General features: G+C 56.0%; 8 protein-coding genes across 8 annotated transcripts; 6 read left to right on the top strand and 2 right to left on the bottom strand.

Annotated features, from left to right (window-relative positions):
• Positions 1 to 1,268: 1,268 nt before the first annotated feature.
• On the top strand, positions 1,269 to 2,494 carry VTJ04DRAFT_5921 (uncharacterized protein; the record flags this gene model as incomplete). The annotated part of the gene is made up of 2 exons (XM_069364089.1): positions 1,269 to 2,225; positions 2,282 to 2,494. 2 exons carry the CDS (start codon positions 1,269 to 1,271, stop codon positions 2,492 to 2,494), a joined length of 1,170 nt encoding a protein of 389 aa, XP_069217950.1.
• An 86-nt stretch (positions 2,495 to 2,580) lies between these two features.
• On the top strand, positions 2,581 to 5,409 carry VTJ04DRAFT_5920 (uncharacterized protein; the record flags this gene model as incomplete). The annotated part of the gene is made up of 1 exon (XM_069364088.1): positions 2,581 to 5,409. The coding sequence occupies one exon, from the start codon at positions 2,581 to 2,583 to the stop codon at positions 5,407 to 5,409; it is 2,829 nt and encodes a 942-aa protein (XP_069217949.1).
• A 2,337-nt stretch (positions 5,410 to 7,746) lies between these two features.
• VTJ04DRAFT_5919 (uncharacterized protein) lies at positions 7,747 to 8,885 on the top strand (the record flags this gene model as incomplete). The annotated part of the gene is made up of 2 exons (XM_069364086.1): positions 7,747 to 8,229; positions 8,295 to 8,885. 2 exons carry the CDS (start codon positions 7,747 to 7,749, stop codon positions 8,883 to 8,885), a joined length of 1,074 nt encoding a protein of 357 aa, XP_069217948.1.
• Positions 8,886 to 8,983: 98 nt separating this feature from the next.
• VTJ04DRAFT_5918 (uncharacterized protein) lies at positions 8,984 to 9,288 on the top strand (the record flags this gene model as incomplete). The annotated part of the gene is made up of 2 exons (XM_069364085.1): positions 8,984 to 9,116; positions 9,191 to 9,288. The coding sequence occupies 2 exons, from the start codon at positions 8,984 to 8,986 to the stop codon at positions 9,286 to 9,288; spliced, it is 231 nt and encodes a 76-aa protein (XP_069217947.1).
• Positions 9,289 to 9,432: 144 nt separating this feature from the next.
• Positions 9,433 to 9,795, top strand: VTJ04DRAFT_5917 (uncharacterized protein; the record flags this gene model as incomplete). Its single annotated transcript, XM_069364084.1, has 2 exons — positions 9,433 to 9,484; positions 9,644 to 9,795. The coding sequence occupies 2 exons, from the start codon at positions 9,433 to 9,435 to the stop codon at positions 9,793 to 9,795; spliced, it is 204 nt and encodes a 67-aa protein (XP_069217946.1).
• Positions 9,796 to 10,371: 576 nt separating this feature from the next.
• On the bottom strand, positions 10,372 to 14,190 carry VTJ04DRAFT_5916 (uncharacterized protein; the record flags this gene model as incomplete). Its single annotated transcript, XM_069364083.1, has 5 exons — positions 10,372 to 10,397; positions 10,505 to 12,394; positions 12,454 to 12,514; positions 12,593 to 13,912; positions 13,993 to 14,190. The coding sequence occupies 5 exons, from the start codon at positions 14,188 to 14,190 to the stop codon at positions 10,372 to 10,374; spliced, it is 3,495 nt and encodes a 1,164-aa protein (XP_069217945.1).
• A 1,143-nt stretch (positions 14,191 to 15,333) lies between these two features.
• Positions 15,334 to 15,853, top strand: VTJ04DRAFT_5915 (uncharacterized protein; the record flags this gene model as incomplete). Its single annotated transcript, XM_069364082.1, has 2 exons — positions 15,334 to 15,343; positions 15,624 to 15,853. The coding sequence occupies 2 exons, from the start codon at positions 15,334 to 15,336 to the stop codon at positions 15,851 to 15,853; spliced, it is 240 nt and encodes a 79-aa protein (XP_069217944.1).
• A 106-nt stretch (positions 15,854 to 15,959) lies between these two features.
• Positions 15,960 to 19,602, bottom strand: VTJ04DRAFT_5914 (uncharacterized protein; the record flags this gene model as incomplete). The annotated part of the gene is made up of 3 exons (XM_069364081.1): positions 15,960 to 16,620; positions 16,687 to 19,342; positions 19,593 to 19,602. The coding sequence occupies 3 exons, from the start codon at positions 19,600 to 19,602 to the stop codon at positions 15,960 to 15,962; spliced, it is 3,327 nt and encodes a 1,108-aa protein (XP_069217943.1).
• Between the last annotated feature and the right edge of the window lie 206 nt (positions 19,603 to 19,808).

Below are 19,808 nucleotides of genomic sequence, written 5' to 3'. Positions count from 1 at the left end.
AATCCTAAAGTCTGACCGGTGAAGTGCTGCTTATGAACTGGGGCTCCATGAAGGATGCTTGATATCACACGAACTGAGACCTCTTCCCAGGTAGGGTGCGAGCAAGCTGTTGAACCCCTCACTTGCAACCGCTATTATTAAATTAGAGTAACGCTGTGTAACCAGCCAAAGGTGCGTTGGCTCAGCAGAATCTGATGCGCGGCTTCATGCTGCATGCCTGATTCGTTCACCCTGCATGCGCCGACGCGGCAACAAACCCCTCAGTCGATGCGGGTAAATCCACTGTACACTTGGTAAAACCACCGTACGCAGCTACTACTTGGCGCTAAGCAAGACGCTATACAAAGTCGAATGCAGTCCACGTACAATTTAGCGATGTTTTCCTTTGTTTTGTATAAAGCGCGCTAAACTAAACTTACAACCTCGGCAGCTAGACCAAGTCGCGTGTACATACGGCACAACAATATATAACAGAATATACACCAAAAGCATGCATTACAGAAAACGTAGACTTTTAAGTAAGAGATATTTTTCCAGTAAACGGCGAGAGCGGTAGGTATAGTGATAGGTGCGTTGAAGCGATGTATTATACTATATATTACAGATACATAGTAGGGGGGCGCGGTGTCCGACAACTTGGTTAGCTGATGTAATATAAAAGGAAAAATATAGAATAAATTGTACGTGGACTGTCCTGACCTCGTGGTGGGCGATGCCTTGGCGCTAAGTAGTGGCTGAGTATGGTGGTTTTACCAAGTGTACGGTGGATTTACCCGGGCCGCTCTCAGCCCTTACGAGGATGAGGTTGGGACACAAGGCTCGACTCGAGTTGGAAGGATGTCTCCTGCGTCGAGGGGGTTGGCTGCGCCACTCCCACCTCATGGTCCGGTATCTCTAAGATAGCTCGAGTCTTACATGGGGAGGGGGATCAAAGCTCCGAGGTTCAAATCTAGAGTATAGGATATCACATTGTTCAGCTCGAAACTTGTCCTTCCCACCCAGCCAGTAGCAGCAGCATGGCTTCAGCATCTCAAAGCCGACTAGGCGACCCCTCGACGAAAGGTGACGCAGAGAGCATGTCTCGATTACCCGCCGGAATGGAATATCTTACGTCACTGAAGGAAGACAAACATTCTCCAGCTTCGACAGGATCCAGACCAAACCTTCCCTACTATTCCCCATTCGAAAACACTGGGTCACAAAGGCTTAGCTCTTGGGAAGAATGCCGTCAGCAACAAGGCAAGCAACAACGTGATCGGCTCCAGGGCATGTCGCCTCTCCCGCCTGGCGAAAGAGATCGGCACTTCAGTCCCGAAGGCCCTCAACCACAGTTTCCTCTTCCGACTAGACTCACGGGCGCCAGGAAGGAGCGGAGCCCCCAGCAACGTCCAGGTTCTAGAGTGTGGGACTTGATCAACCAGGGGTTCAACCCTTCTGATCCGCCCCAGTCAAACAAGGCGCTGGCCGTTGCCGACAGTTCTCGATCTCCAAGGGAGTTCTCTTCCCTGACACCCTCTGACTATACGTCAAGTAACTATTCCCCTGTCATGTGGCCAATCGACCCCCCGAACCCCGAACCTTCGGACTCTCCCGCACAGAAACCGCAACAATCGAGCAGAAACTCTGGAGAAAGGCGAATGCCACCCAGTCTTGAAAGAACGTCCAGGACAGTTGGTGCGTTGGAGTCTGGAGCAACGGCTTCCACGAGGCCGAAGTCCTATTCCACCAAGTACGATGATTCCAGCACGTTTCGTCCCAAGGCTGCCGCCTCAGGGTACGACCTTATCTACGATCCATCTCATAGCAACAAGGATATCTCTATCCGACTCCAGGTTGATGTGGAAGAAGATTGGTCTGATGACTTGGAGACTTTCTGCCGGCTCAAAAGGCTCGGTCTGATCAAAGAAGCAAGGAAGTTCTTTGCATCGTCGCTTGGACACCTCAGTTCCGTTCCATACATCCGAGTCCAGTATGCCGAGATGTTGTTGTCTGCGGGCTCCTACAAAGAGTTTCGTGACCTCGTCTTTCTTCTGGATTGCCCAGGTCGGGAAAGTGACCGGCCAAACGACTGCTTGAACCGCCACAAATTGAAAGCCAACTATCTACTCCTGAAGTTGCTTTCTCAACCAGAGCATCACGATTATGTTACAAGAGCTTGGTATGCTGTTTGCAATGACCTGAAAGCCCTTGAATCTGACTACAACACCCCGTTTGGTTCCACTGAGGTAAGTTGTTTTAAGACCTGTTATGCTTCGTACAAATCTAACATAGTTTGGACTAGTTTCAACTGCTCACTCTGTGCCTGCGAGTTCTCGATAGACTTCAACAGTACACAAACAGAGACGCCATCCTTGAAGCCAAGAGGTTTGCGCTGGGGCTATTCGACTGGAGGCAGATGTACTTCGACCTGCTCAGCGAGGCTTGCATTTGGGATTTCAAGGATCTCTTCACTGCAGCTGTTTCACTTTTTTCGGATGGGAGGACACGGTTATAAAATTCTTCGGCAGGAACTCTCTTCCACACGTTGTGGACACGCTCCTTAACGACTGGAGCCGATCGTTCTATGATGAATCTTGCATTATGGGTCTCCTCGACTTACTCACAACCTTGATCCTCCATGACAGCAGCAACTCGATGAAGATCCGGAACCTTTGCTTTCTTGAACATGCGAAGGCATTGGCCAGCATTGTCGAGGAACAAAACCCAAATCTCATGATGACCAAGCCATATGTTCAGTGGCTTCTGGCAAAGTCTCTCCTCGAAATGGAAGCACCCCCTGCTCCGCAAGAAGAGCACCATTGGGAGAACCTCAAGACCTTGAGGCTTGACCAAGGGCCCGGTATCAATTTACCAATCTGCGTTCTAGCTCGGGATGCCGCAAAACCCGATTGGAACGACTTCTTGTACCGGTCGAGTGCAACCCAGAAGCAGGCAGTGGAGGTAGCCATCAGGGCTGCGGAAGAGATTGGCGACTACAACCTTCAATCGGACGCCATAAAACTGCTTATTCTTCAATCAGACGACCCGAAACCGTGGTTTGTTGCGCTTGCAAAACTTCACGCAGACGTACAAGGTGACAAGGACGAGTACCTGAAGACGTGCTTGTCCAGTTACCTTGTCCCTGCTGCGCCTAGCGAAGAGTTTGATCTCCTCTCACATCTCTTGGAATCTGTGCGGAGGGACGGGGAGGACAACAATGCCATTAACCGCTGTGATAATGTCACCCTGAGATGGGCTTGCAGCATCTTTCGTGTTTTCCATCATGAGAAAGGTGGCCTGCAAGACAGCCAACCGACGTCATTGGCGGCCCTGTTCCCTAGTTTCGATGGCTCAGGGCTTCCCAATGATGTTGCGAGATTCGGTACCCGTCACTTTGATCTGCCTCCTCCGGAACTCATGGACTCTCTCTCTCCAAATGATCCGAAACGGGAAAGTCGAACATTTCCTAGCAAGATTCCACAGGGAACCCTTGCTCATCCTCAGCTTGGACCTCGAATGCCAGAAGAAGCAGAAAGAAAGACAGGCAAACCGGAGGCGTTTGGACTTCGGGCCTCAGAAAAGCACCTCAACCCCAGCGGATGGCCACAACACCCTTCTTCGGAGCCACGCTACCCAGAGATTGACCCCCCAGACCCTGTGACAACACGGAATCTTCCGGACTTTGGCAGTTCCAGACCTTCTGCTGCCCCTGGCGAACGCCCGAAAATAGTCTTCCTGGAAGGGTCTGAACTCGAGGCTGAAATAGACGCGCCGAAATCGTCGAAACGGAAATCCGCCAAGATAATGCCGCCAGCAAACCCTAGCATCAGGCAACCGCATAAAAGTGATGACATGTATGAATCTGATTCCCAGAGCGATCCCGAAGGGGACAACCAGGAAACATCTCGAAACGCCGTTGCTACACTCAGCATACCGACAGATTGGCTTCGCCAAGAGCACCAGCGATTGGTCGTGACGTTCAACACGCAAGATAGCGAGGAAAGCCGTCAGGAGGATGGTGCTGTGGGTGGCCCGGCGGCATTGGCGAAAAGGTCCCTCCATGGACAGTCAAAGTCGATGAAAGCCTCAAGAGGCAGAACTAGCCGGGTAGTCTTCCATCAACCGTTCGACATATCTGACGTGGATAGCGACACAAGTCAGCCAGACAAGACAACCTCCGGCAGTGAAGATTTAGAGGGGACGACGATTCGTGTAGTCCCGAGATCAACGGCAACAGGAGCTGATGGGCGGAAGATGAATTGGGTTCAAGCATCGACGGGTGGCTCTACGGGCAATCTGGAATTCATAAAGACGATTACCAAGGCTGATCTTGCACGACCTCCGGCTGTATTCATCAATCGGAAGCCGCAACCAGTGGAGGAATTGGAACAAACGGGACGGTCCGTTCCACGGCGAAGTATGCGGGCGACGGTGACATCCGAGGACGACTCGGAAGGAGATGTAAAGAATGCCAACCCCGTCAACATCTCGCCTGGTATCATCACCCCCAAAGACCTTCTTTCCAAGATGGCTGCACTCTCAAAGCTCGCAGAGACAGAGAGTGGCTTCACTTTCGTAAAAGGCCTCCTGGAAATCATGGACCATGCCAACGATCGCGACGTTGAGGGCAACACGCTGCTACATGTCGCTGTCCGACATGGGGACAGCCAACTCGTAAAGCAACTTGTCAGTTGTGCTAATGAGCATGTGTTGCTCGACATCAACGAAAAAAACAAGGACGGCTACGCGCCACTGCATCTGGCTGTGCAGGGGGGTAATGTCGAAGTTGTGTCGGCGTTGCTCAGGGGCAGTGATAGGATCAACGTGAATGTTGAGGACGCTAACGGCAACACTCCATTGCATTTGGCGGCGCAGAGAGGGTTTGCACCTCTTGTTGAAGGCCTTTTGCGAATCAAGGACGTCAACCTCAACCCCATCAACGAGGCTGGCCGAACGCCACTCCACTTGGCCGCCCTTTCAGGCCATGACGCTGTTGTACGTGAGCTGCGCGACTCTCAAGAGATCCGGATCAATGCACACGACTGGAACGACGACACGCCACTACACCTGGCTGCACGATACGGCCATAGCAACGTCGTACGCGAGCTTCTCATGAGCAGAGATATCGATGCCAACATCCGCAATAAGAACGGCCAAACGCCACAGGACCTGGCTGAAGAGAAGAGCTATGCGTCCATCTGCGAACTCCTTGCCGCCAAGGAGGGTTTAGTCAACACCGGTGGCGAGAGTTCCAGCTCTTCCCCAAACCAAACCCTCAGTGATGATGACGATCGAGTATGCAACCCTCTTGACCCCCTGAGTGAAAAGGGTAAAGGAGCTGAGACGTTAGAAGTTTGGGAGGAAAACACCGAGGTCGTAATGACAACGGACAAGCCGGCTGGCAGCAACCCTGTGGTGAAAGATATATAACCCTGCATCAGATCCTAGAGGTGGAGGAAGTCCCGACCTCACCAACATCCGCACCAGCCACTGCGTCCTCAGACCTACCCAAATCAGAGGTACCACTACCGACGCCATCTTTGTCTCAACCTGTATCAAGGAATCCTCCCCCAGCTTCACCATCGCTTCCGAGCAGGTCCGAGTCTATGCCAATACCCGGGGCGTCAGAGCATTGGGTTTCAACAAACTACCATCTCCCATCCAACAAGGAGCTACCAACACTACAATATTCAACATTTGAGGACCCGTCATCATCAATTGCTGATGTGGAGATGGACTCTAATAACAACTTGGACAATTTGTTTCTTCATGGAACGCATCCGGGAGGCGAGCCTGCGCCCAAGGAAGAGAAGAAGGGAGAAGGAAAACATGTCAGGGAGCACGATACGACACAGGGGCCCAACAATGTATCTCAACTCGGGGACCCTCCTACATTCGAGCTGAGATCGGGGAAAGAGGAGGGGCCGGGGAAGCAAACGGCGGCCGAGTCTACAGGATTGAAGGCAAACCAGCCCGAACATATTGGAGCGGATCAAAGGGAATGCTGAAAGAGGACCTCTGGGATTTTGGGGGTGTGAAATGGCGCACTCCAAGCTACATCCCGGTCCCATCCGAGGAGCCAGGACCTGCCGACCCGGAGCCGGAGAGCACAGTGTCCAAGGCGGAGCAGAAAGAGGAGGTGCCTGAAGAGAACTTTTGGGCCGCTTTGACCAAGAAGGAACGAGCTCGCGGCATTCCAGGCAGGATCCCAGCCCCAGCTGAGGAACCAAAACCTGCTTGTCCGGAGCCTGAGCCCGAACCCGAACCCGAGCTTGAGCCTGAGCTTGAGCCTGAGCTTGAGCTGGAGAGTGCAACATCCAAGGCAAAGCAGAAAAAGGCGGCACCGCCGGAAGACGATTTCTGGAGTTTGTTGGCTGCCGGCAAAAAAGCTCGAAATCGCCAGATTCCAAGCGATGGCCCGGTCCCTGCTGAGGAACCACACCATCAGATGACGAGGCCGGAAGGGGACTCTGGAAATCGCAGTTGATCACCATGATGGTCGGGGGACGGTTACGAGACGAGGACATGGGGCATAGGACGGATGTCCTGAGAGTTTCGAACAAGAGGGCCAATTGCGGTTGTTATTTGTTGGAAAGCGTGCCCAGAAGCCCTCTGAAGCAATCAGAGTTTGTATGTAGAAAACTGGGCGAGGAGATGAAGCCGTGTGGAGTTGTGATGTTGACTTGAGAGCTTCGAGGGACCTGTCATTTTGAGCTTGGGGCATGTAGTGCTTATCGGGCAGGTCTAGCTGTATAAGCTTCCTAGCATCCTCGAGCCACTCCCTCTGCAAGCTCTTGAGTTGTTACTCATATTTCATCGTGCTCTACACCACGTTGTGCATTCATCAATGACGACAGGCCCTGACCAAGACACATGCATGTGAGTGAGATTGGAAACGGCATTCGCCGTGTACCAAAGGAAGCTCTTCAACAGGTTCTCCAGCCCCACACAAACCCCCCTGCTCTTACCCCATCCGCGGATCCGATAGCGCTCAATGATTGGCTGATGCAGCCCCGCTGGCCTGTCATCTCTCCTTATCATTTCCTATCGTGGGCATGACAGGTGCAGCCAAGCCCATGTCAGTTCCCAACAAAAAGCGGTTGCGTCAAGGGTCTGGAAGCCCTCTTTTTGTGCCTGTTTCGGGGCAGCTCAGCGGGAAGATGTGGCTTTGATGAAGGCTGCTCATCCCCGTTGTAGTGTGCTGGACGGCTCTTCAGTGCCTTCCGTCCGCCTGGAGCTGGAGCTGGGTCCGGATTCCGAGGCACGAATGGGATCCATCCACGAAGGAGGAGCACGTGAAGGGGAATGCCATCTCATCTGACTGTGACTTGAGGGGCCCCATCTCCCCTCTGCTCAAGTCTTCTTCACCTCCTTTCTCCTCCCCCTCCAACTCAACAACCACAGCCCATATATACAGCAGCCGCAGCAATAGGCATCAGCTGGCTCGGCCGTGCTAGTGACTGCTGTTTCGGATTTCGGGTTGGAGGTCTTGACGGCATCGCCAGCTGCCTGTTGGTGTGCCTGGTCTGCCTGCAGCTCCGTGTCCTGTGACTAGCTGCAAAGCTGTGTGACCTGTGGCCGTGATCCTCGTCGACACGCCGCCTCGCTTCTACATCCTTTTAATACCGTCTCTACCAGAGCAGAGACCTTCCATCCTACCTCCTCTCCCCTCCAAGGACCATCGGCGGGGTGTACCAGCCGCCTGCTCAACTGCCAACTACCCGACTTCGAAACGCTTCCGTCACCGCCTCCGCCGCCGCCGTCAAGATGCGCGACCCGTTCCCATTCCCCCCGATTCCTGCCTTAAGCAAGGCGGTCGAGCCGCTCGCCGAGCGGCTGGCCATGCCAACTCTCCCCCTGCACGTCCACGAGGTGCTTGCCGCCGCCCTCCTCTACACCTTCACCCAGGTTGTCGTGTCGCCGGTGCTCTCGAACTGGCTGTTCCCGCAGTTCTACCCTCGCCACCACCGCGCGAAGAAGGCCAACTGGGACACCCACGTCGTCTCGCTCGTCCAGAGCGTGCTCATCAACGCCCTGGCGTTGTGGGTTATGGCTTTCGACGAGGAGCGCAAGGCCATGGACTATGAGCAGCGCGTTTGGGGTTATACCGGCGCTTGCGGCTTGGTTCAGGCTCTTGCGATGGGCTATTTCGTCTGGGATCTCGGCGTCACCCTGCTGAACTTGGATATCTTTGGTCTTGGGCTGTTGGCTCATGCCATTAGTGCTCTGGCGGTTTACACCTTTGGCTTCGTATGTCCCCCCCTGAAACACATCGAACTCTTGCCGTGACAAAACCCAGCTAACTCCTCTCCCAGCGCCCCTACCTCAACTTCTACTCCCCCATCTTCATCCTCTACGAGCTCTCCACTCCCTTCCTCAACATCCACTGGTTCTTCGACAAGCTCAACATGACGGGCTCCAAGCCCCAGCTGTACAACGGCATCGCCCTGCTCGTCACCTTCTTCCTCTGCCGCCTGGTCTGGGGCACCTACCAGTCTGCCGTCGTCTACGTCGACATGTGGAACTCGATCCACCGCCCGCCCACCAAGGAATACATTGACGCCGCGTTCGCGTCGGCCGCAGACCCGTCCGACCCGGACGTCAACCTCATGTTCTTCTCCCGCAACGCCACCGCCGTGCCGGTCTGGTTGACCCTGATTTACCTGGCCAGCAACCTCACCCTGAACTCGCTCAATTGGTATTGGTTCTTCAAGATGATCCGCGCGGTGAGGAAGCGGTTTGAGCCGCCCAAGGGTGCTGTTCCGGTCAAGGGCGAGAAGGCTGCTCCCGAGGCGAAGGTTACCGCCGTTGAGGGCAAGGCGGATGGTGTCAAGCGCCGCCGCGCGCATTCCATCGAGGATGTGGTTCCGGATACGGAGGAGTTGAGGGAGGGAACTATCCAGTAAAGGGTTGATTTCTCTCCTTTGAGTGGGAAGGGTTGGTATTGGGGTTTGTTTGGCTCCCTGCCACTGGTGGATAGCTGGATGGTTGCTTGGACTTGAGAATGTGTACGCATCAGCTCAGAACTGGCCGAGCTAGCCGCCTGCTCATTCATCACCTTCGGGACAAGGAGGCGTTGTATCTGGGTTTTTGGTTCAATATACCGGGGATACTAGGTACTTTGGGAGGGATGTACGGTAAGGGACGGCGCGGACGGTTTGGCTTGTAGATGGTTACGTCGGAATTGATGGTTATCGGTTATCTCTGGCAGTGGACGGGATTGGTCTTGCTTTTTCCTCTTTTTCCTCTTCTTTCTCTCCAGCCGTGGGCTGTGTGTTTGATCAATGCGCTGAGATGGATATGGGATAAGAGGTTCTCCTCTGGATGAACTATACTCCGTCAGGAGGGATCTCGGGTACGGAGGTAAGTCAGGTAGGTCTTGGTCATGAGCTGGACGGAGATGGAAAGGTGGTAGGTTTCCCTGTATAGAGCTTAGGTTCCAATTCGGAAACCATGATTCAATCCTACCGGGCAGTTGAGGTTGCGATCTTTTGTTTGTTGATGTGTAGGTCTGACAAGAGAAGGCAAGCGATGGGTAATACAGAGTTGGAGAATGTAAAGAGGACAAAGAACGGCTTCTAGGTTCGAGAGAGAGCAATATTGATAATACTTCGGTATCTAAGGTAAGGGAAGTTAGAGGTAGTATACGTGTGTAAGTAGGTAGGGTCAGTAAAGGTGATGTATACCAAACAACATGAACAGAACGGAATGTTTGAGAGCCAAAAACAACAAGAAGAACAAGAGGAAGAAAAAAACACAACAAAGGGGATCCCACAACCCTCCCCGCCAGCCACAGCAATGAACATGACGAGGTAACCATCACCTCTCCCAGACTCAGGGTTCCGCAGTTTTCCCTTCTTGTGTATATCCCCCGGCCCTTCCCTCCAGCCCATAGCCCATATAGCCTATCCCCGCGAGCACCTCATTCTCAGTCAAAGGGCAACTCAAAGCCACCGCCATGCTCCGCGCAACAGCCATGATAGAAGCATCACAGCCAACCTGATCCAAGGAAAACATCCTCTTCCAGCTCTCCCCCTGCCTACCACTTCCCACTCGCTCCTCTCTCTCCAGCAATCGCGTCAGCCAGATCCAGCAGCCGGCTGTCCATTTTCCATGCTGTATGAAAGCATACTCCCGTTTGGAGGGCAGGGTTGCCGTACGTGGAGCACGGCTTGATTGACGATGTTGGCAACACCCAGGATTATGCCTTGCTGATGGTGTTCCGTGTGCAACGTTGGAGCAAGCGGGTTATGTATAATCACAACACAACACACTAGTACACAACGCCGTCACTACACCGTCTGAGCCAGTCCCAGCCCATCCAACATTCCCAAGCAGGCAAGCATAGCGGTACAACTGAGCAGTGTTCTCAAGCCATGACCAAGACATCTCTTAGAACCCAAACGGGTTGTCCGGCGCTGTTGTACAACATCCGTTAGCACTCCATGTCATCTCTTCCACGTCCAAACCTACCAGCCTAACCCAGGCCAAGAACCGAAACAAGACAAAGGTGGAAAAGACTTACTAGCAGCAGCCAAATTCGCCCTCCTCCCCGTCGGCTGCGGGGCCAACTTCTTCGTCCCCTCCGAGATACCAAACTTGACCGGCGGCGGCGGGCCCGTCTTTTGCGGCACCAGCGGCTGCATGGGCGTCTGCAACCCACCGCCAACTCCAACACCTCCGACACCAGCACCAGGCATACCCATTCCCATCCCCGTCGGGGTAGCAGTCATGAACCCGGTCTGCTGAGGCTGGAGAGGTTGCATCATCCCCTGCTGAGGCACAAACCCGGTCGGCTGGACCTGCAACCCCGGCGCCGCCGGTGCCATGGCCAATGCTGGCTGCACGCCCGGCATGGCAGTGCGCTGCGGTTCGAGCGGCGGGGGCAGACCCGTAGCCATGGGCTGCTGTTGCTGCGGAATGAAGCCCGTGGGCTGCATCTGCAGTTGCGGAGCAGCCGCGGCCACCATACCCGTCGGTTGCGGCACGAAGCCCGCGGGAGCAGCCATGCCGGTCATCATGGGCATCAGGGGCTGCTGTTGCTGCTGCTGTTGCAGCGCCTGCGCGTACTGCTGCTGAAGCCTGGCCTGGGCGAGGTCGTTCAGGCTCTGGCCTGGAGGAGCGACCTGGGTTGTCGGGAAGCCCGTCATCTGCGGCTGCAGCGGCGGCGGAGCGAACTGGCTAGGCTGGGCAGCCTGGGGCGCGGACAGCGGACGAGATGGCGGCGGCGGCGGCATCAAACCGCCCTGGCCCTGCGTGTACTGTGGTGGGAGGGGCCGTTGGCGAGCGGCAGCGGCCACAGTTGTTTGAGGGAGCTGACTGAACTGGGCTGGTTGCCCGTTGACTGCCGGCAGTGGCATGCCGCTGAAGAAAGCAGGAGAGGCGCCCGTCGGCTGGGGAATCTGAACCGGTGCCGGCGCCGGAGCCGGGGCTGTTGTTGTGGCAGGCGCCAGGTTCAGAGCCGGCTGCGGTGCCGGAGGCTGCACCTTCTCCGGTGTTAATGGCCGAGTCAGCAAGGACAGCTCCTGCATAGCACCAGTAAGCTTCGCGGGTGTCGGCTCTGCGGGCGCCGTTGTAGTGGTCGCCGGAGCCGGGGCGGGCGTGGTTGCAGCAGGAGGGGCAGACGCCTGCTGCGGAGCAGGCTCAGGGGTCTTGGTAGGTTTGACACTCCAAGCGTCGTCCTCAAAGCCGCTCGTCGGCTTCGGGGCAGCCTCCGCTGCCTTGGGCGACGCTGGCTTCGCCTCATCTCCAGAAGACTCCTTCTGTTGTCCCGTGAGTGCCTTCGGATCCACGGTGTCGGGCACGTCAGTGGGTGGCGCGGGCCGGCCTCTCCTGGTATTATTCTTCAGAGCGCCACCAGGACCAGAGAACAAACCACCCTCGGGCTCGTCAGCAGGAGTAGCCTTCTTCCCGCGGCAATACTTAGTATCAAGATAGCGCATGACCTTGAGAATATCGCCCTCGCGGAAACCCAAATTCCGGAGCACCTGAGCATCGACATCAGGGAGGACGCTCTCGTCCATGGACTCCCGGGCAAACGCCTGGGCGTAGCGATTGCACAAGTTCGGCGAGACGTCACAAGCCAAGAAGAACTGGAACCAGTCGTACTCGGGCTTCTTCGGCTCAACAGTCGCGCCAACCTTCGGTGCCGGGGGAGCAGCGGTACTGGCTGGGCGGGAATTATCTGCCTTCTTCCTGAGATCCGACAGCGGCTTTTCCTCGTCGAGCGAGATGCCCGCCGTGCGCTCGACATACTCGATGTCTTCCAAAGACATCTTGGAGATGGGGACAGCAATCCTTACACCGTTAAGCTTGTGCAGATGGAACTTGCCATCCTTGACGCCAAGGAACTGGGCCTCGACAGTGAAGGACTTTGTCCGGTCCGTCCAGGTGCGGACCTTGGCGGGATCGGGTTCTCCTACAAGTTAGTCTCGTACACCACTCGCGCTCTTGCAGAAGAGAAAAATAACTCACTTGACTTCCCATTCGACTTCGAGCTCGAGCCCTCAGAGCGGCCGTTCTCGTGTCTCTTGCGCTGTGTGCCCTCGGTGTTATTCACTCCTGCCTGTAACAGACTACTACTCCGCTCGGGCAAAGGCAAACCAGGGCCTACCTCTGATCGGGCCTTTTCCCGCTCGCGCTCGCGCTCCCTCTCCCTCTGTTCCTCACGTTGCGCCGCCTTGAGGGCCTCCTTGGTCAGGCGGATATCCTCGAGGCGGTTCTGCTCGACGGTCGACTTGCCGGCGTTGACGCCAACCATGGCCGTAGTAGCCGGGGTATCCAGGATGCCTGTGACCTCGATGTAGCTGCTCGGGACGACGCCCTCCTTCTGGTTCTTGACGCGGCGCACCATCCACCACTCGTCGCTCTTGGTATCGTCGAGAATGACAACCTCGTCTCCAATCGTGACCGTAACCTCGTCATCGCCCTGGGCGTCAAAGTCGTAAAGAACAATGCCCTTCTTCTGCAGAATGGGCTTCTGCGTCCCGGCCATGATTACCTCGCGCAACCCCTCGGCGCGCACGGCGCCGGCCAGTTCCCCGAGCATTGCAACAATCTCTTCCGCCGTGTCCTTTGCTCCGGCGTGAAAGTCGACGCTCTTGCTCGGTTTCACCAATTCCAAGAAGACGTGCTTGCCCTCGCGCGAGTAATGAGTCATCTTGTCGGCGGTCCACTCCTGCGACGGCCCGTCCTGAGCGTACTCGGGGGCGATCAGGATGATGCCAGTGCGCAGGTTGATGCCGAGGGTGGTGGGCATCTTTTTCTTCTTGCCCATGATTGACACCATCTCGTTGATGTTGTACATGTGGAAGTCGCCAGGGGTGAGGGGTGCCGTGTTGGGGGTTTTCGGCGGCTCGTAGTCGCGGACGCGGCGGTCGCTCGAGGGAGGCGGATATCTCGCGGTACTGGGCGAGAGCTGCGAGTCGCCGCGGGGGCGGGTAGGGAGGGGCGGCGACTTGACGCTGTCGGATTCATCGTCGGATACCTCCCTCTTGGTGGAGGACAGATCGAGCGGGGCGGGAGGCTGGTGGTGCGATGTGCCGGCGCGAGCGGCCATCAGGCCGGCAACAATGGCAGCGGGACTCGCGGCGGCGGCGGAAGACGAAGACTCCTCGGTGGCTTCCTCGGACGAAGGCTGATTCCTAGCGGGCAGTGGCGGACTCTGGACTTCAGCGGCGGGAGTCCGAGCTGGGAGCGGCGGGGGCGCGGGCGCAGCGGGTTCCTCGGCGGCCGGTTCCTGTTTGCTTTCACCGTCCACCATCTCGATGTAGTTGGCGGGAACGAAACCGTAGTCCCCATTGTATCCTACCAGGATCCAGTCGGGATCCGAGGTATCGTAAACATCCAGCTGTGCCTCCTCGGGAAACGACAGTTCCTCGTCGGTTTGGCGAGTGTATTCGTAGAGGGCGCGTGCCTTTCCCGTGGGCGTGGCCTGTAGAGATGGAAGAACAACACAGGTCAGTATCCCAATCGAATTATCGCCACAAGACGGAGCGGTCTTCAACAACGCACCTCTTCGACGTAATTATTTGGCACCAAACCAACAGGCTCGTCCTCATCCTCGGCGCTGGCCTTCTTCTTGGCCTTCCACCAGTCATCTTCTGTGCTCTTCTCGATGATGTAGAGCAGATCCCCCTCACTAATCTGCAGTTCGCCCTCGCCCTGCGGGGCGTAGTCGTAGATGGCCTTGTATATGCCGACGAACCCCATGGTTGCCGTGGGAACGTAAAAGGGGTAACAAGCACTAAGGATGTCGTCGAGGTCGGGTCAGGCAAAGGGGGTGTCGGTCGAGTTTCGCGGGGAGGGTTATTGGCAAGGTGGGACGACAGCGGACGGCATCGGAAGACGGTCGCACCAAGCTGTCGGCGTCAAGCGGAGAGCGGAGGTAAGCGCAGCTATGAATATGCTGGCGGGTGGTCAGGGGTGGGTGTAGTGTTCGGCGGACGCGGAGGTGAACAACAGGAGAGAGAGAGAGCGGAGTTGAGGATTCGGATGTGGCTGCAGATGCGGGCACGTAGCAGACAGCTCAGCGAGCGCGGGCCGTGGACAGTGAGAGGGCGGGTAGCGGAGACTCGGAGACGGAGACGGCGGGGAGGAACGGTGAGATTGGGTCAAAAACGCTGCTCGTTCCGTCGGGTGAAAGTGGAAAATGGACGACAGCGGGAACGTCGGTTCGCGAAGCTATGGGCGAGACTTAAGACGTGCACCAAGGCCAGGTTCCAGGGGGACTAGTTAGAATGAATTATTGAATGATTGCCGAGAGCTGAGCGACTTTCACGCGAACCAGAGAGATGTCGAGTTGCGAGGCAAGGTGCCGTGAGCTGTCCGCCTCGGAGCGAGTCCCGGCTGCAGATAGGAGCAGGGAAGAATACAAGATTGGCGGATTGCCTGGATTGCCTTTTCCCTCTCAGCGCCCTTTTCCAGCGGAAGAGCCGCCCAAGGAGTGGTGGGTCAAAGCCTCCTTTCAGCAGCTGAACGCGGTGGAGTCAGGGGCTTGTCCAGGACCCTGGTGTACACTAATTCGCGTCATTACGGACAGGAAATTTACATTACACCGGTCCTTTCTTGGAGCACCTCAGACTTGCCTGTGGTGCTCTCATCCTCCATCTCCAGCACAGCCAAATCACCACCATGCATGTCTGTACATGTATGCACCTGACCTGGGTATGAATGTGAGATGCCAACCTCGAACCTGATCCCAGATTTCTCGAATATCCTGCATTCACTCTCTTGTCCAAAATAGCCATCAGCAGCAATAATATAACTTTAGACCCATCCTCCTGTCGATCCCACATGCATCCTCCCGGGACCATATGTGCACATGACAATCTTCTTTCTCAATACTATGTTCAAATGGCTGAGGGTAAGACCGGGTCTGACTTCAGATTGCACATCGTGTCTCCTTTTCTCATCCATGTGTCTGGTCCTTCCTTGGTCCCTAGGTTCCTTGCCATCCGTTCTATTACACGAGGTCTTCCGGGCAGAAAACGTATAGGTATAATAATTCTGTCTATAAGTGCGACGGGCATGAATCTCCAACCTGCCCTGAAACAGACAACAAGACATACTTGCTTCTCTCTTCTTAACATATCCCCTGGGCTGCCTCCCACCTCCAAACACCATCTTACCATGCAGGAAGTTAGATTCTTGCGGTGTTTCCGATATTGATAGGCATCCCAGCCCGGTTGACACGACAGCAAGTATACCCGACCTGCCATCCAGCTACGCCTCTGCCACCGTGATCTCAGATAAAGGCATGATTCATCACATCATATCTAATCGTCACCCTTTCTTACCCGTCTACTGCCCAAATCCATGCCTCCCGCACCCAACCGAAGCAGGCAACCTCCCAACTACTAACTCCATGACATAAACCTCAAACCCATAATCCATATCCCCCTCCCAACCTCTCATCTCCCAAACCCATCACCTCCCAAACTTTTCCCCTTCACAACCCATAAAAAAGCGCCAAGGTATATTCACCTCCCCTCCTTCAAATCACTCTCATGTCCGCTCTCCCTCCGCATGCTATCCTTCCTCTGACTCCTCGACATCAACAAGCCGGGGAAATACCTCGGCTCGTGTCCCGAGATATGATCGTCCCCGACCTCCCCCAATCCCAATCCCATCCCCACCGTCGGCATGCCAGTTGCCCCTGTGGCCATCCCCGGGAGTGGTTGCTGCGGAAGCTGATGATGCTGTTGTTGCTGCTGCGCCATCAGCGCGGGAGATGGCATTCCTAGCGACGTGATGGGGCTGGGGGTGCCGGTCCCGGTCGTTGCTGGGTGCGGGTAGTGGTGGTGGAAGTGGTGGAGTTGGGGATGGCTGAGGGAGGCGGGGAGGGAACTCAGGACGGGGCTTGGGCTGGCGGTAGTTGCGAGCGTGGCTGGTTGGGTTACGGGAGTCGTAACGGAGCGATGGCCGGCGGATGAATCTTGCTGTTGTTTCTGCTCTTGCTGCCCTTGTTGTTGGGGAAGTTCGTGCGGTTTGGTCTGATCCTGCGGCTGGACGAGGGTCGAAGCAACGGCCGGTCCGCCAGGGGTAGCAAATTGGCTGACCGCCGGCGGCGCCGGAGATCGGGGAAGGATGGTGCTGGCGCTGAGTGATACTGGTTCAGGCATCGAAGTGTATCTCTCAATCCTGTGATTTCCAACATCAGTATTTCTCTCTTAGTGATTCCGAGGAGGGATCCAAAGAAACACTCACATCCTCCGCTCCTCCATCAGCGTATGATACCTAAATTCCTCTCTCCGATCCGGCACGTTGGTCTTGACCATCATATTCCCCGCCTTACCCGGGAGGTAAAAATTCGGCCCCAACCACTGCTGCTTGATCGAAAACTCGTACCCGCTCTGCTTGACCGAGTTCTTGGCCAGCTCGCACATGTCCACCGAGCTGAGCTTATAAATCTGCGCCGCGACGGCGTACTCCTCGATCAGCGGCTCCTTGGTGAAGGCAAACTGTAGCGGATCGTCCGTCGACAGCGACACGTTCAGCCCGCGCTTGAAGTACTGGAAGAACGGATTCCTCTCGTACGCCAGGAACAGCGCGTTGTTGCTGAGCGGCGACATGGCGATGCCGATCTGCTCCAGATAGAAAATGTACTGAATCAGTGGCACCTTACGCAGCAGCAACCCGTGGCTGATGCTGTGGCAGCACATCGCCGCCACCGCCAGATGCTCGCTGTCGCCTGCCTCCCCGCAGTGCGGGCGCAGCACGAAAGTGTTGAACCCGCGTTTCTTGCGGAAATGGTTGAGCGACACCAGGTTCGCATACAAATAATAAATCCAGTACGTGTAGGGCGGGTTCTGCTTGGTATCCCAGACGCGGGGGACGGGGAACTTCTTGAACAGGCGGCGCTCGACCTTGCTCTCATCATCCACGCTGTCGATGCCGATAACACGCTGCAGGAAGATGTGGAGCTTGGGATGGCTGTTGGGGTCCTTGGTCACCTCGAACAGCGGCTGGAACAGGTTCTTAATGATCGCCTCGAAATTCTCCATGAGGCCGCTGTCCTTGTACACGTCGTAGAGCCGCGGCACCTGAATCAGCCAGCGCACGTTGTGCGAGAAGAGCTTGTTGTCGACGACCCAGGCGGCCAGCTTGTCCCACTCGTCGGCCGACTTGCCGTAGATGGAGATGCGCCACTCAACCATCTGGTACTTGCTCGACTCGAGATCGGCAATAACCTCCTTGGTGATCTCGGCCAGGTACCGGCCCTTGATGAAGTTGTCCGTCTTGAGGAAGATGGTGCGCAACCGCGACTCACCGATCGGGTTGTACTTGAGGTTGAACTTGTCGAAGCGGTGGAATGAGTCTTTGTGCGCGTGCATGTCAAGCGTGTCGATGCTCAAGTCGTAGGCCGTCAAGTTGATGCTCTCAAACACCTCAGCCAGCGTCAGGTGCTTGCCGTCGCGGTAAAGCACGATCTCGTCGGGGAACTTCTTCATCTTGCTCTTGATGAAGCGCAGCAAGTGTTTCTGGTTCATGCACGCCGAGTGGTGCACGTGCGTGTCCACCTTGCGCACGTTGTAAAAGTCACGGTGCGGCACCGACTTGCTGTCGGCCGTTTCCTGATACTCGTTAAGCAAGATGTAGAGGTTGAACTTGCCCTCAAGGTACTGCAGCCGCCGGAATGCGAAGCTCTTGCTGGGGCCGTCCGAAGACGCGTTGAGAATCTCCTCAAGGTCGACGTAGTACTCCTTGATGGTTGGCACCCTGACGATCGGCTCTTCGGCCTGCTCGTTTGCATACACCTGGTATACCCCGTTCTCGTCCAGGCGGAAGGTCATTTCACAGCCACCCGGCAGCGGAAGCAGGTCCTCCATATCAAAATCCTCTCCAATGTCCTGGCCCGGCTTGCGCTTCTTGGCTTTGGATTTACGCTGCGGCGTCCCCGCGCTCTTAGGATCCGTGGACGACTCGTCCGCACGTAGCACCATGCTGTTCTGGAGGCTATTGTTGGCGCTGCCGGCTCCGCGCATCATCTTCTCGCGGTCCTCGGCCCAGGCGGGCTCGGGCGGCGGCGGGTAGATGACCCAGCTGGGGTCGTCCTTAGGGTTGTCGAATGGTCCCTGCAGTGACAAGTTGATGTACTTCTTCCTCTTGTCCAAAATAGACTGGATGTTCCGGAAGATGGCGCGCAGCTCGGCGTTAATCCCAGGATCGGCGTCCATGAAATTGTTGCTACCCATTCCCGGAACGCCATGGTTTTGCAAGATCTGCTGCTGAAGAGCGGGATCCAGCGGTTGGTGTGGTTGGTGCGGTTGGGGTCCTCCCTGAGTCCATGGTGAGCTTGTCGGCCCTCCGTAGCCGGGCGCACGACCGTGCTGGTGATTGAAACTGTCGTGGCCGAAGAAGCCGCTCGGCTCCCTCTTAGGGGGCTGCTGCCCCAGCGCCGGCTCAGGAATCTGAGGGTGATCGACTGCCGCATCGCCGAGTTTCAAGTTGCCGACACTGGCGCTAAGGCCGCCCAGGTCGGCGTAGGAGGAGGTCATGCCACCGGCAGAAAGCACGGGGCTGCTGGCCGGGGGCGCCATGTGGTAGAACAGCTTGGCGTCAGTTTGTGTCATTTGACGCTCCGTCACCATGTCGTAGACGGCAGTTTTATGAGGTAAGTCGCGGGGAAGCATGCCCTCCTCGAGCTCCATTCCATCCCTTCCTGGGCTGTCATCTCGACCGGGTGAGCCTCCGTTACCGCCCGAGTTTCCCCGGTAGCCGTCCTGTCCGGCATCGTCGGACTCGTGCTCGCTATGGTTGGTCATGCCGTACTCGTCATTGTCTGAATCGACATCTGGCAGTTGCGTCGCCATGTTCCTGGGCGACTCAGAGTTTGACGAGTTGTCACGCGCGTAAGGGTGTTCTAGGCCACAAATCAATAAGTGCTTGGTTTCACAAAGAACAGGCTATGTGGCGGTCGTGACAGCTCCTGTATCCGTCCAGACTTGTGTCGTGGTCACTCAATTGGTGGCACAAGTCCAAAGGAGAGAGGGCTGAGAAAGGGAGGGAGAGGGAGAGAGTGTATGTGTGTGACAGGCAAACATGAAACCTGGGACCTAAAACCCAAGGACCTGCATGCCGTCCTGACTTGGAGGAAGTTTGGGATCACTCACCACCACACATGATGCAGTTGCAGATGCAGATGCAGCCGTCCCTTCACAAAAAGAGAAAACAATAAGAAGAACAAAGCTGGAACCCTTGAGTTGTCAACGACTGCAGCTGGCCAACTTATTGACTCGCCCCGATCCAATGAGAGTCCCAGCCAAAACTCGATGGAGGGATCTCCCACGCGGCAGACCGCTTCTTGATCCAAGTTTCGTTTGGTTTTG

Source organism: Mycothermus thermophilus (assembly GCF_041956435.1).
Source record: "Mycothermus thermophilus strain CBS 625.91 unplaced genomic scaffold VTJ04scaffold_4, whole genome shotgun sequence".
Lineage (NCBI taxonomy): Eukaryota > Fungi > Ascomycota > Sordariomycetes > Sordariales > Chaetomiaceae > Mycothermus > Mycothermus thermophilus.
The sequence above is the reverse complement of the archived record's forward strand: the minus strand, read 5'-3'. Positions and strand labels throughout refer to the sequence as shown.